Source organism: Eptesicus fuscus, chromosome 6 (genome assembly GCF_027574615.1).
Source record: "Eptesicus fuscus isolate TK198812 chromosome 6, DD_ASM_mEF_20220401, whole genome shotgun sequence".
Classification (NCBI taxonomy): Eukaryota; Metazoa; Chordata; class Mammalia; order Chiroptera; family Vespertilionidae; genus Eptesicus; species Eptesicus fuscus.
Genome location: NC_072478.1, coordinates 28,945,601 through 28,960,447, shown reverse-complemented (window position 1 = coordinate 28,960,447; position 14,847 = coordinate 28,945,601). Strand labels below are relative to the sequence as shown.

The 14,847-nt window shown below is 46.6% G+C and overlaps 1 protein-coding gene and 1 long non-coding RNA gene across 3 annotated transcripts; one reads left to right on the top strand and one right to left on the bottom strand.

Moving 5' to 3' along the window:
- LOC114234854 (uncharacterized) lies at positions 1 to 2,233 on the bottom strand. Of its 2 annotated transcripts, XR_003621042.2 has the most exons (3): positions 2,118 to 2,233; positions 244 to 452; positions 1 to 125 (listed from the first exon to the last, which is right to left on the bottom strand). It is a non-coding gene; the product is annotated as an uncharacterized LOC114234854 (long non-coding RNA). The 2 variants fall into 2 exon arrangements; XR_008556228.1 differs by lacking the exon at positions 244 to 452 and having other exon boundaries at positions 1,309 to 2,233.
- A 9,342-nt stretch (positions 2,234 to 11,575) lies between these two features.
- Positions 11,576 to 14,466, top strand: ZNF554 (zinc finger protein 554). The gene is given in 3 exon segments (XM_054718363.1): positions 11,576 to 11,675; positions 11,944 to 11,978; positions 13,837 to 14,466. Coding segments are annotated over 3 exon segments (765 nt in total).
- Positions 14,467 to 14,847: the final 381 nt, after the last annotated feature.

Below are 14,847 nucleotides of genomic sequence, written 5' to 3'. Positions count from 1 at the left end.
TCTTTTTGCTATCATGTTTGTTTGAGCAAGGCTGAGAGCAGCATTTCCAGGAAGGGAAATGGGTCCTTTAGTCCTGAAGGAGGAATCTGGGCAGCGCTGTGCATCTTCCACATCATGAGCTGGGACTGGAAAAATCCGACCAAAAAAAGTTATGTTGGAAAATCAACACATTGTAGTCTCTTTGGGCTGTTATAACAAATTGTCATAGACTAGGTGGCTTAAACAACACAATTTGTAGCTCACAATTCTGGAGGCTGGAAGTCTGAAATCCGAGTACCAGATGGTCAGGTTCTGGTGGGAAACTTCTTCCAGGTTGCAGACAGCTGACTTCTCACAGTGTCCTCCTCACACGGTGGACCGGGAGAGGGGCTCTCTGGGGCCCATGTTATGAGGGCATTAATCTCATCACGGGGGCTCCACCCTCATGATCTAATCACATCCCCCAAAACTCCCTTTTAACATAATCACATGGGAGATTAGGAGTTCAAGTTATGAATTTGGGGGAACACAGACATTCATCCCACAACACGCATTATGCTTATTATTGAGTTGGCTTACGCCATAGGGTACACAAATTCATCCAACCTTCAGAGCCTTTTGCCTGATGTTTATTCTGTTTAAACCAGAGTCCCTTGAGGACAAAATGTCTAAGCTAGGCTTGTAACAAGTAAGAGGTAACTGAGAAAGGGTCCTAACCTATTCTGCCTGAGCACCTGTTGATCATAGGACAAAGTCACAATCATGTTTATAATTATATCTCATATAAAGCACCGTCAAGTGCCAAGAGATCATCTGTTATGATGGAGGAAGCATTGTCAGCATCTCCCAATTTTCAGAGGGACCCCATTTCTTCTCTACTAGAAAACATGCAGCAGAGGGCTTGCGCTACTGCATATACTAAACTGTGCATACAGGGGTTGGCAACAGTAGGTTTACAGCTCTAATACAAATAAATAATACAATAATTAATAAATAATAGTACAAGAATAAACTTTCACATACAACTATAAACCTACCGTTACCCATCCCTATAAGAGAAAAATGGAGAGAGAGAACACATCATGGTTTGGATCAATGATAATAATATGTAATTATTATATATTTATATAGTTTATCAATAAATTATTTTATCTTATTAGATGATTACATTTTATTATATATTATATTTAATTATATAATATTAGTATAATTAGTAATATATAATATATTAATAAACCAATTATGGTAGTTTTATTATTTTAACAGAATATTAACATAGATTAATATATTGATAAAACCATTAAAACAATTTACCGACATGGATTATACCTTTTGATAACTTTCAAATAAATTGTAATAATAATGATTATTGTTTTAATGGCAAATCTTTATGTCTCAGGCATCTTGCTAAATATATTGTGTTTTGCCCTGGCCGGTGTGGCTCGCCTGGTTGGAGTGGCACCAAATGGGTGAAGGTTTCCATTCGGGTCAGGTCACATGCCCAGACTGGAGGTTTGATTCCCGGTGGGGGCGCCTTCGGGAGGCAGGTGACCAGTGTTTCTCAATAAATACATTGTGTTTTCTCCCTTATTTGAGCACAGGAGGTGCTTGAGCTGGGGGCGGTGGATGTGCGCAGCCACAGGCGTAGACATCTCCGCCCAGGAGAGGGCGCTGTGACCCAACCACTGCTCACAGAGGGACTTGGTGTGGCCCTGTGGTGCGCAGGCGCAGTGCCTGGGCGCGCGCACCGGTGCTGCAGCGGGGGCGGCGGGAGTTACTGGCCTGAGAAAAAGACCCGAGTCCGGACCCGCGGGGGCAAACTGCTCGGGAGGGAGTGAGTCCCCGGAGGTCGAACATCAGAGGGACGTGGAGGACACCCTCTACGCTCAAAGGCAGAGGGGGACTCCCTCGGGCTATTTCTTGGGCGAGACCAGGTGTTTGCAAGTGAGGGTGACCCTAACCCCCCGGGGACCCTGGGCCATGTCTGGGGGCATCTGTGGTTGCCATGACTGAGGGGTGCTCCTGGCATCGGGTGATGGGGATCAGGGATGCTGCTCAACACCCACACTGTCCGGGACAGCACCCTCAGCGGGTGACCTGGCTCCCTGGCCACGTGGCAGAGGGGGACCCTGCTTCACCTCCAGCATTGCGACCAGGGGCACCTAGCGTCCGCTCGGTGACGTCCACACACGCCTGCAACCGAATGCGAAGCAGCTGGCCCCGAGCTCACCAGCCTCCCCTTCCCTGCGAGCAAGGCCTCATTGAGCCTGTCTTGTGGAGGAAGTGCGTTTCCGTGGTTTGAACAGTGAAAGGGAAGATTGTGAGCGCCCGCGGCGGGGCTCGCTGGGTGGAGCCTCGGTCCGGGGTCAGGGCACACACCTCGGTGGCCGGTTCTACCCCGGTTGAGGCGCCGATGGATATTTCTCTCTTACACGGCTGTTTCTTTCTCTTCCCAGTCCCCTCTCTCTCAAATCAATAAAACATTTCATTGAGTCTGGATTTTTACTTTTATTATTTTTAAAAAGGGGGATTAGATTCCCCTTAAAAAAAAAAAAAAAGAAAAGAAAGAAAGGAAGGAAGGAAGGAAGGAAGGGAGAAAGAAAGAAAAGAAAGAAAGAAAGAAAGAAAGAAAGAAAGAAAAGAGAGAGAGAGAGAGAGAGAGAGAGAGAGAGAGGGAGGGAGGGTGGGAGGGAGGGAAGGAGGGAAGGAAGGAAGGAAGGAAGGAAGGAAGGAAGGAAGGAAGGAAGGAAGGAAGGAAGGAAGGAAGGAAGGATGGATCTTGAGCCAGGCACCACAGGCCTGGGTGAATGAGGTGTGCGGAGGGGACCACTGACATCCACCACGAGGGAGGAGGGTCCACTGGACCATGCAGGGTGAGACAGTTGGTCTGGAAATGCTAGGAGGGGGATGGGGGTCCTGGACCCATTGCCATGAACTGCAATTTAAAGTCTCAAGGGCAAAGAGGGAATAAAGACCCCATGGCCAAATACAGCCAATTCTGACATCCTGGGAGTCAGGGTTTCAACATGTGAAGGGGAGTGGGGGGCACTATTTAGCCCATGACAACAGATACACTATGTATATACTGCTTATGGACTGTATGTACATATGTGCTTTATACATAAAAAGAACAAGTTATTTTCCCCCTTCCCTCCCCTCCAAGAACCCATTTATAGCACCTTAAGAGTGACTACGTGCCGAAACCAGTTTGGCTCAGTGGATAGAGCGTCGGCCTTCGGACTGAAGGGTTCCAGGTTCGATTCCGGTCAAGGGCATGTACCTTGGTTGTGGGCACATCCTCAGTAGGGGGTGTGCAGAGGGCAGCTGATTGATGTTTCTCTCTCATTGATGTTTCTAACTCTATCCCTCTTCCTTCCTCTCTGTAAAAAATCAATATATTAAAAAAAAAAAAAAAAGAGTGACTGCACCCCGTTGGGAATGCAACCCCAAATGTTAATATCTCTTTGTTACTGTTGTTAATCCTCACCTAAGGCTATTTTCTCTATAGATTTTTAGAGAGGGTGGAAGGGAGGGAGGGTGGGTGGGGTAAAGAGAGGGAGAGAAACATCAATGTGAGAGAGACACCTGGATTGATTGCTTCCCAAGGGGGATGGAATCTGCAACCCAGGCACATGCCCTTGACCAGGAATTAAACCTGAGACCCCCTCAGTGCTCAGGCCGGTGCTCTACACACTGAGCAACACTGGCTGGGCTAATATATATTTTTTAATTTTAAATTGATTTCAGAGAGGAAGGGAGAGGAAGAGAGATAAAAACATCAATGATGAGAGAGAATCATTGATCAGCTGCCTCCTGAACACCCCTTACTGGGGATTGAACCTGCAACCTGGGCATGTGCCCTGACTGGGAATCGAACTGTGACCTCCTGGTCCATACCATTGAGCCACACTGGCCGGGCCTTTTTAAAAATTATTATTATTCCCTTTGCTTTGGCAACCATCAGCTTACCTATATCTATGGGTCTGTTTCTGTTTTGTTTATTCATTTTCTCTGTTGTTGTTTTTAGAGTCCACATATAAGTGAACTCATATGGCATTTGTCCTTCTGTGACTTATTTCACTTAGCATAATACCATCTGGGTCTATTCATGTTGTCGAAAATGGCAAGATTTCGTTCTTTTTATGACCTATTAAATTCCATTGTATACATGTATCACATCTTCTTTATCCAGTTGGCTCATTAATGGACACCTAGGTTGCTGCCAGATCTTGGCTGTTGTAAAGAATGCTGCAATGGACATAGGGGTGCATATATCTTTTTTTAATTAGTGTGTTTCTTTGGATAAATACCCAGAAGTGGAATTGCTGGGTCATATGGTAGTTTCTATTTTTAATTTTTGAGGAACCTCCATACTGTTTTCCATGGGGGCTCCACCAATTTGCAATCCCACCAACAGTGCACAAGGGTTCCCTCTTCTCCACATCCTTGCCAACACTTGTGGTTAAGTTGATTTATTGATGATAGCCATTCTGACAGGCGTGAGGTGAGATCTCATGATGGTTTCGATTTGTATTTTTCTGATGATTAATGACATGGAGGATGTTTTCATATGTCTGTTGCACATTTATCAAAACTAAGACGTTAACCGGAATGGTGGTTGCCAGGGGCTGGGGGGAAGAGGGTGGGGAATTGTCAACCAGCAGGCATAAAGTGTCAGTGAATAAGCCCCAGAGATGTGCTGCGTAATATTGTACCTATAGTCAGCAGTAATATATTGTTTACTTACAATGTGTTAGAGGATAGATCTCATTGTATGTGTTCTAATCATGATAAAGTTGAAATAAACCAACTAAGACATTAACTTGGGTTCTCTTTACTATTCGCTAGACTACAAACTTTATTCAGATGTCACCATGTTTTCTACTCGTCCTTTGGTCTGGGAGCCCATGCAGGATCCCATGTAACATTTAGTCGTCATGTCATATCTCCTTGGGCTCCTCCAACCTGGAGGGTGCCTTTGTCTTTCCTTGTCTCTCATGACCGTGGCACATTTGAAGAGCCGTGGTCAGGGATTTTGTAGGATCTCAAACTGAGTTTGATGTTTTCTTATGATTACCCTGAGATTCTGGGTTCTGGGGAAGATATTCCAGAGGTGAGGTGCCCTCCTCCTCATGTCATATAGGACACCTGATGCCCTCACAACATCACTGATGATATTAACCTTGATCTCCCGGGGAAGGTGGGGCCTGTCAGAGTCTGCACTACAAAGTTAGTCTTTTCCCCTCTATCTGCACTGTTCATTGGAAGCCAGTCACTGAGTCAGTCCACCCTGAAGGGGCAGGAGGTTAGACCCACCTCCTGGAGGAAGGTGTGTTGAAGAATTTTCAGTCACATGTTTAAACGATGACAGTAATTAATAAATACGTTGGGGGCGTGACTTTGAGCTCTGTGGATGCCCTGCTTCTCCTTGGAGTCTCACCAGTCATGAAGCTCACATCCATACGTCTTGTCTGCAGGAATTCTTGCTGGGGTGTCCCTGTGCTGATTGTCTGTGTCTAAGGGGGTGATTTATTTATTTTTAATCCTCACCTGAGAGTATTTTTCTGTTGATTTTTACAGAGAGTGGAAGAGAGAGGGAAAGATGAGAGAAATATCGATGTGAGAGAAACACATCGCATGGTTGCCTCCTGCATGCGCCCTGACCAGAGCCTGGGCCCGGGAGGAGCCTGCAACCAAGATACATGCCCTTGACTGGAATTGAACTCGGGACCCTTCGGTTCTCAGGCCAACGCTCTTATCCACTGAGCCAAACCGGCTAGGGCTGGGGGGTGATCTGTGAATATAGACCACGCCCACAGGAGGTGTTCAGTACACAACCCCCTTTATTACTCAGGCGTCTGGGTGAGGGTTTGCTGTTTATATCACCAAGAGCAGGTGGAAGCTCGCTCATGGTGAGCGAGGACAAAGCAGGACTGTTTCGGGGTTTTGCCATCCAGAACCAGAGCCAGACAGTATCAGAGCAGTAGAAACCGATTCAAATCAGGAGCTCCTGCAACGGGGAGAAGAAAGCTTAGTGTAGATCTGGGCCCAACTCCAAGTACAGTGTGACAAGGGGGGACTTACAGCCAATGAGTAGGTGGGGTCCGTGGATGGAAAATTGCTAAGGGGGATTCCTGCTACAGGTGGGGCGAGGAACCCTATTAGGTATCAGGAGTGATTGGATATGGCCCAGTTGGCGTGGCTCAGTGGTTGAGCGTCATTCCATGAAAACCAGCAGTCACGGTTAGATTCCTGGTCAGGGCACATGCCCAGGTTGCAGGCTCAATCCCCAGTGTGGGGTGAGCAGGAGGCAGCCAATCAATTATTCTCTCTCATCATTGATCTTTCTCTCTCTCCCTCTCCCCCTCTCCCTTCCTCTTTGAAAAGCAATAAAAATCCTATATTGTGGTGAGCCGGCACGGCCATGGCATACTCAGCCCCAGGGCGCCTTATGTGCCGCGCCAGCTCAGCCAGGTTCAGTGACCCTGAGTGGGGGCGGCTGAAAGGCTTAGAAAAGACAGACAAGAGAAGGAAAGCTGGGTCTCGGTGGGATGCTGCTCCCTCATGGAGAGACAGCGCCACGGACTACAAGCCGTGTCTTTATTTTATAGCAGATGCCGAGGCAAAGTAAGGGCGTGGTCAAGATGTTTACAACATTCTCGTGGGTTTCGATCCTACTCAACTACATGCACCTGATCAAGCTTTGTTTACTTGCAGCCTATATCACTTAGACATGTGGGGCCACGTGTTCGGACCATAGGTTCAAGCTCACAACTACAGCTGTTGGCTATCATTGTGCTGGGAGGGCTCTGCCCTCCAAGCTGGGACTTGCACGTGGCCACGAGAGGACTGTGCCCTCTCGTCAGTCCGAGGCTTGAACCTGTCCAAACACTGTAGCCGCGCCCCACACTATATAATAAAAGCCTAATATGCAAATTGTCCTCTCCACCAGGAATTCGACTGGGAGTTCCATCAGGAGTTGGACCAGGGGACAGGGCCGGCGGCAGCAGTGGCAGGTGACAGGGGAAGGGAGGCCGGCTGCCGCTAGGGACCCTACCCATGCACGAATTTCATGCACTGGGCCTCTGGTACATTATAAAACAAAAAGAGTGATCGGATATGAAGATGAAGGATTCTTGATTAACCACCTGAGCAGAATTCTTCCTAAAATTGGGCCTGGCTGAAGTCTGCTCAGGGAGAGAGCCCTGCCACTGAGCAGAGGTGCCAGAATCACCTCTTCCCTGAGAGGGAGTGAGTCCTGCAGGGCATGTGGGGAGCTTCGAATTTCCCATGGGCTCCCAGGGCCATGTGTTCCCGTTTCTCACAAATAACACGTACAAGCCCATCTGGATGCTTCCTGCCCCAGGGCCAGAGCGGTTTGGCAGAAGATAGTCCAGAGGAGATTAGGGAGAAGCCAGGAAGGGAAGAGGAATCTGAGACGTGCAAGGGGTGGGGGCACCTGTGAGGGTCACAATGGAGCCTTTCAGAATGTGGGTCCAGGAGGTTACACTGGGTTGAATGGTGTCCCCCCAGGTTCACATCTACAATGTGACTGTCCAGTTGACTCTTTTTTGTTTGTTTGTTTAATCCTCACCTGAGGATATTTTTCCCATTGGTTTTTAGGGAGAGAAGGAGGGAAAGGGGGGGAGAGAGAGAGAGAGAGAGAGAGATGTGAGAGAGACACATCGATTGGTTGCCTCCTGCATGCTTCCCTACCTGGGCTGGTCATCGAACCTGCAACCCTTCAGTGCACAGGCCAACACTCTAACCATTGAGCACACCAGCCAGGGCTGTCCAGTTGACTTTTGAGCAACACAGGTTTGAACTGTGTGGGTCCACTTTTATATGGGTCTTAAAAAATAAATACATACACTTCTGTAAATGTAATTTTAGAGCACTTTTTTGTAGCTTATTTTATTAATAGAATGCAGTACAGAATATATATAACATACAAAATATGTATTAATTGATTTAATCAGTAAGGCTTCTGGTCAACAGTGGGCTATTAGTTGTTCAGTTTTTGAGGAGTCAAAAGTTACACACTGATTTTTGACTGCGAGGAAGGCAGGTTCTGGGGTTTGGGGACAGCCCTGGGTCTGGACTTCATCTTATCTTTCTGCAGCTCTGTCTGCCCAGAAACCTGCCTTTTGCCAAGAAGAGAGGATGGCTGCTGGGTGCCTGCTCCCCTGGCCCCAGGTGAGTGGGAACTTCCTCCCACCCTGAAAGGCATCCAGTGTGTCTGGAGGGAACATACGCTGAGTGGCCAAATTATTCTGACCTCTGAACCCATAATAATCTGGCCATCCAGTGTGTATCCTGTATAATAAAAGGCTAATATGCAAATTGTCTCCTCGACCAGCAGGCAGGCCGGCCAACCGCCCATGTCCCCTCCCCCTGGCCAGGCTGGCCGGACCCCACCCATGCACGAATTCATGCACCAGGCCTCTAATACACACACACACACACACACACACACACACACACACACACACTCACACTGAGTGGCCAGATTATTATGCGTTCAGAGATCATAATAATCTAATCACTCAGTGTGTACACCAGGAATAAGTTCCTTGTTAGAGAAGGGAGCCCCCTTGCTATGTGGGGAAGGAGAGAGAATTCCCATGAGTGCCTGGGCCCAGCTTCTCGCGCTTCCTGTAAGCGCAAGGAGTGACAGGAACTGTGTCCAGCTCACCTTTCCCTGGAGACCTGTGTTCATTCCTAGGCTGGGAGCGCCTCTGAGACCTGAAGGTCTGGCACCTTTGCCTACAGAGGGGGTAAGGCTGCCCAGGAAAGCACCATCTTCTTTACTTAAAAAATGTTTAGTTGCAGTAAAATACATGTAACATAAAATTCACCATGTTAACCATGGCGTGGTGGCATAAGCACCACCGCTCATCTCCAAAACCTTCTTATCTTCCCAAACTGAAACCCTGTCTCCATTAAACGCTGGCTCTCCCTCCCCACCCCCAGGCCCTGGCTCCCACCATTCTACCTCCTGTCTCTATGGATCTGACTTCTCTAGGGACCTCCCCTGAGTGGAATCACAGTTTTGCCCTTTTGTATCTGACTTATTTCACTCAGCATAAAGTCCTCAAGGTTCATCTACATTGTAGCAGGTGGCAGAATTTCCTTCCTTTTTAAAAAAAAAAAACATTGATTTCAGAGAGAGGGAGAGGAAGGGAGAGAGAGTGAAATATCGATTTGCTATTCCACCCATTTATGCATTTATTGGTTGATTCTTTGTATGTGCCCTGACCAGGGATCGAACCCAAAACCTTAGCATAACAGGGTTATGCTCTAACCAACTGAGCTACTGGGCCAGGGCCTTAGGGTGGTCTTCCTTTTTAAGGCTGAATAAGCCTTCTGAAAGCTAGGGACAGCTGCGTTTAATAGTGAGACTGCCTGACTAAGGCATGTCTAGCAGAAGGGTGAGGGGAATAGCAGCTCTCAAACATCGGGACATCAGACTCCCCTCCCCGCCCCTGCAGCTTTGGGGGGCAGCCACAAGTTCAGGAACACAATTGGTCTCCTTATCAGAAATACAGAGCTGTCAGAGCGGAGGGTGTTTAGGGGCTGGGTGAAAAGGGTAAAGGGATTAAGCAAAAACAAAACAAAAACCAACGCAGAGATATAAACAACAGCATGGGGACTGCCGGTGGCACAGCAGGGGCTGGGGGTGGGGGTGGGGGTGGGGGTAGGGGTGGAGGGTAGGGAGTGGGGGAAGGAGGTAGAAGAGGATAAAGGGCGGATAAATGGTGATGGAAGGAGAATTGACATAGGGTGGCGAACACACAATACAATATACAGATGATGTGTTATAGAATTGTATTCCTGAAACCTATATAATTTTATTAACCATGTCACCCCAATAAATTCAATTTAAAAATGTAAATTAAAGAAGAAATACAGAGGATTGAAAGCTGGGTTTCAGGTGGTCCCCTTGGAGAACAAGCCCTTCCCCGAGAAGGTTTGTAAGTGACCCAGATGACCCAGCCAGCATTCAGGATGTTGTCATAGTTAGACCCCCACCCCGCCCACCACCACCCCGAGAGTCATCCTAGATCTGCACTGTCCCTGAGTCAAAGTCCTGGTCATCATGCCTGTGTCCGCTGTCATACTTCATAGTGATTTCATTATACATCACATGCAATAGCCACAAAATACAACACCGTTATAATGTTTCCCCTTTTATCTACTTTTATCAACCGTGCAGTGAGTGACTTGGGGTTCACACTGAAGCACCTGGGAGAAACGAGCTGGAATGAGGCCAGCGGGGGGAGGCTGCAGCTGCAGCTGTCTGAGAACAGGATGCTTTTTCTATGCCACCCTGGGGACTAACTTAACCCCTTTTCCTCCGGCCGGGGAATGAGCAACAGAAATGTTCACTATTTTGGGTCTACTTCAAAGTTCACCTTTGGGAATGTTTGAGCCCTTTCTTTTCTCTTCCCACCTTTTTTTTTTTTTTAAATCCTCCCACTTCAGTCAGAATGGCCCAAAACAACCAGGGCATCTAACACATCCACTTTCCTGGAGGGTGGATCTAACATTTTAAAATTCCATAGGTAATTTTTAGCACCCACAATAGCCAGCCAGGCACTAAATATTCATCATACCCCACCCCTTCACCCCTCCTTTTCCCAAACAATGCTCTCGACATATTTCAGTGAGTCAGCCTGGGGGGCTAGCAAATCCCACTTCCTGCTCCCTCTGTGCCTTGCAATGTGTAACTCCAAGTTATGGCTGCAGACAGAACCAGTCTCTACCGAACTCAAGTGTGGAATGACGGTCCGCTTGATTGCACAAGATTGCTAGGGATGGCTTGAATCGCAGCGATGGGCAACCTTTTGAGCTTGGTGTTTCAAACTTCGCAAAAAACTGAGCATAACTCGGGTAGTGTGTCCCTTTGAGGAAAAAACATTATTTCGTGATATTTATAGTTTAAATAACATAAATGTTTCATCCTCAGCATGCGGCCGCCTCAGCGTCCACGTGTCATCAGAAATGGCACTGACACGCGTGTCAGAGGTTCGCCCTCACTGAATTCTAGGGTCTCTGACTTTACCAATAACAGGTGCCTCACCAGCATGAACTGATTAGCCCTCACTACAACCTTGTGAGGTTGAAATGGTTCTTCCCATTGAACAGGTGAGGAGGCCACTTCCTGGAAAAGTCAGCAATACACCTAATTATCCCATAACCATGGAGTGGTAGAGTCACAGACCTACAGATTCTTTTTTAAAAAAAAAAAATAAACAGGATATGATTCTCAAGGGGAAATGTCATACTTACAGGTTTAGAATCACCAGTTCAATAAGAAATGGGCAAAATATTTCCATCAGACCTGGGAGATGTTTCTCCTGGCCATGTTAACAGTGGGCTCAAGGTCTGTACATCCCTGGGATTGTAAGGCAAAGACTAGGACCCACAAGTTGCTACTAGATAGACTCTGACTTCTGGACTTTGCACCCTGTTCCATATGACTCCCTGGCACCACCATCCTCAGCCCCCCTCCTGTAAAAATGGGTGGTGGTGTCGCTTCTTGAGCAGAACTGATGTGATCTTTTAGGAGTTAGTGACCTTCCAGGATGTGGCCATGGACTTCTCCCAGGAGGAATGGGAGCTGCTGGATGGCGCTCAGAGGGAGCTCTGCAGAGAGGTGATGCTGGAGACCTGCAGGAACCTGGCCTCACTGGGTAAGGACAGTGTTATTCATTCCCATGCTCAGCAAGTCACACTTATTTAGCATCTGTGTGTTGAGAGCTATGTTAGGAAGTGGGGATTTATTGCTGTTTTGATTTGCATTTCCCTAGCAACTAATGATGGTGAGCATCTGTTCATGGGCTTGTTGGCCACTTATAGGTCTTTGGGGAAAATGTAAGATCCACAATATTTTAATTTAGAAAATAAAAATTTTAGCTGGGCCAGCATGCCACTTCTCCAGCATGCTCTTGTCTCTTTCAGAAGCCTTGAAAAACCTGATATGGTCATCGAGGATGGTACACTTCCCCCAGCACAAATCTTTCAAGACACCAGCTTTTTCCTATGGAAAGGGTGCTCACTCTTTCGGCCACAGGTGTCTTTTCACTTGGAACAAGGAGAAGCCATGTTGATGGGGGACAGGGGGATGTTTCCGAAGCCTCCTGTTCAGGTGAGAACCAAGCAGACTTGAGCCATTGGGATGGAGGCAGTGTCTTGGGGATTGTAGGTCAGAGATCTCTCCACAGAGGCCCTAATTGTATCAGGAGAAGGCCTAGGTCCCTGGTGGCACTCTCTCAGATGCCTTCAGTTCATCCTCCAGCAACACTCACCTTTCCCATACCACCTTCTCCTCTTGGGGGCAGAGAAAAGAACATCCCATTTCCTTCACGAAGCCATCCTATCTGTGTTTCTAGTTCCATCTCTTACCTCTCTCCTTTCTTGATAATAATTCTTTCTCTCTGACATTCTTATTCCCCCCGTTTTTTATAGAGCAATTCCTTGCACATTTTCTCCATTTTCTATCATTGTCAAACTTTTTTTTTAATTTTTTTCTTTTATTTTTTCTTTTCTTTTTTCTTTTATTTTATTTTATTTTTTATTTTTTACAAACCCTTGTGTCGAGGGCTGACTTTCAATAGATCGCAGCAAGGGAGCTGCTCTTGTCACACTTTTTACACTGCATCCTGTCCTCAGCACACCAGCTTACTGATCCATCTCTCATTTTCCTGTCCCTCCCCTGTGTTGAAAGTTGATACTCGAACATGAATCCACATGTGCCTTGTATATATTGGAGGTATTTCTGTCCCACCATTCTTCTTCTTTTTTTTTTTTTTTTAAATATATTTTATTGATTTTTTACAGAGAGGAAGAGAGAGGGATAGAGAGTTAGAAACATCGATGAGAAAGAAACATCGATGAGCTGCCTCTTGCACACCCCCTACTGGGGCTGTGCCCGCAACCAAGGTACATGCCCTTGACCGGAATCGAACCTGGGACCTTTCAGTCCGAAGGCCGACGCTCTATCCACTGAGCCAAACCGGTTTTGGCAGGGCTTTTTTTTTTTTTTTTTAATATATTTTATTGATTTTTTACAGAGAGGAAGGGAGAGGGATAGAGAGTTAGAAACATCGATGAGAGAGAAACATCGACCAGCTGCCTCCTCCTGCACACCCCCCACTGGAGATGTGCCCGCAACCAAGGTACATGCCCTTGACCGGAATTGAACCTGGGACCGTTCAGTCCGCAGGCCGACGCTCTATCCACTGAGCCAAACCAGTTTTGGCGTGTCCCACCATTCTTAAGTTAGAAGTTTCATTCTTTTATTCTTTTTATTTTTGGTCCCCTCAATTAATTTCAGATTGGGAGATTGGACTAAAAAGCCAAGAGTCAATTTACAAGAAGGTGTTTTGGGGGAAGAACCATCTGGTGGTATGAACATGAGGAAGCTCCCTAGAGAAGACTGGGGATGTGCCACCTTGGGAGAACCAGGAAGACCTTCAGAGGCTTTTGAGGCACGTGGTGTACATCCAATGACAGGCATTTGCTCTAGAGAAGGCTACTACCTGGCATGAATTTGGGGAAAACCGTAATCTGAACACAGACCTTGTTTTATCACAGGGATGTTCTGTAGGAAAACACTGCCCTGACTGTGACCTAGATATTGAGTGTTTGGTAGCTAGTCCATACTTAAACCATCATCAGATGAGATACACAGACCAGAGACTCTGCGAAAGTAATGAATGTGGGAAAGACCTCAGCCAAAATTGTCCCCTTATGCAACACAAAAGAACTGAAACATCCATATATGCAAAGAGCGGGAAATCATTTAGTCATGATCTAACTTTTACAATACATAACAAAACTAATGTGGTGAAGAAACTCTATGAATGTTTCCAGTGTGGGAAAGTGTTTAACCGGAGGCATTCACTGAGTGAACACCAGAGAATTCATACAGGAGAGAGACCATCTGAATGTCAGGAATGTGGGAGGACCTTCACACACAGCTCCACCCTCACTCGACATTTGAGAACTCATACTGGAGAAAAGCCCTATGTGTGCAGTGAATGTGGGAAATCCTTCAACAGGATTTCATCTCTTACCCAGCATCAGAGGATTCACACAGGGGAAAAGCCCTATAAAGGCAAAGACTGTGGAAAATCCTTCTGCTAGAGTTCTTACCTGATCTTGCACAAGCGAACACATACTGGTGAGAAGCCCTATGAATGTAATGAATATGGGAAGGCCTTCAGCAACCGCTCATCACTTAACCAGCTTGAGCGAACTCACACTGGTGAGAACCCCTATGAATGCAATCAATGTGGAAGAGCCTTCGGCCAGAGGTCCTCCCTGGCTAGGCATGGGAGAACTCACACTGGAGAGAAACCGTATAGCTGTAACAAATGTGGAAAAGCATTCAGTCAGAGTTCTTCCCTTGTCACACACCAGAAAACTCACACTAGTAAAAACCACTATAAAATCATTGACTGTGGGAAAGCTTTTTTATAAGAGCAGCCACTTTATTGCATTTTAGAGCTTGCTTGCTGCCCTGTAAAATACATTTTGTTAGCACTCTGCCAAATAAACATGGTTGGACATTATCCTTCTGATGTCCTACTTGAAAAGAAGTAGACTTATGCCACATTCTTTTTAAAAAATATATTTTTATTGATTTCAGAGAGGAAGGGAGAGGGAGAAAGATAGAAACATCAATGATGAGAGAGAATCATTGATTGGCTGCATCCTACATGCCCCACACTGGGGATTGAGCCCACAACCTGGGCATGTGCCCTTGACCTGAATCAAACCAGGGACTCTTCAATCTGCAGACCAACACTCTATCCACTGAGCCAAACCAGCTAGGGTGAACATTCTTTTTTCTTTTATAAA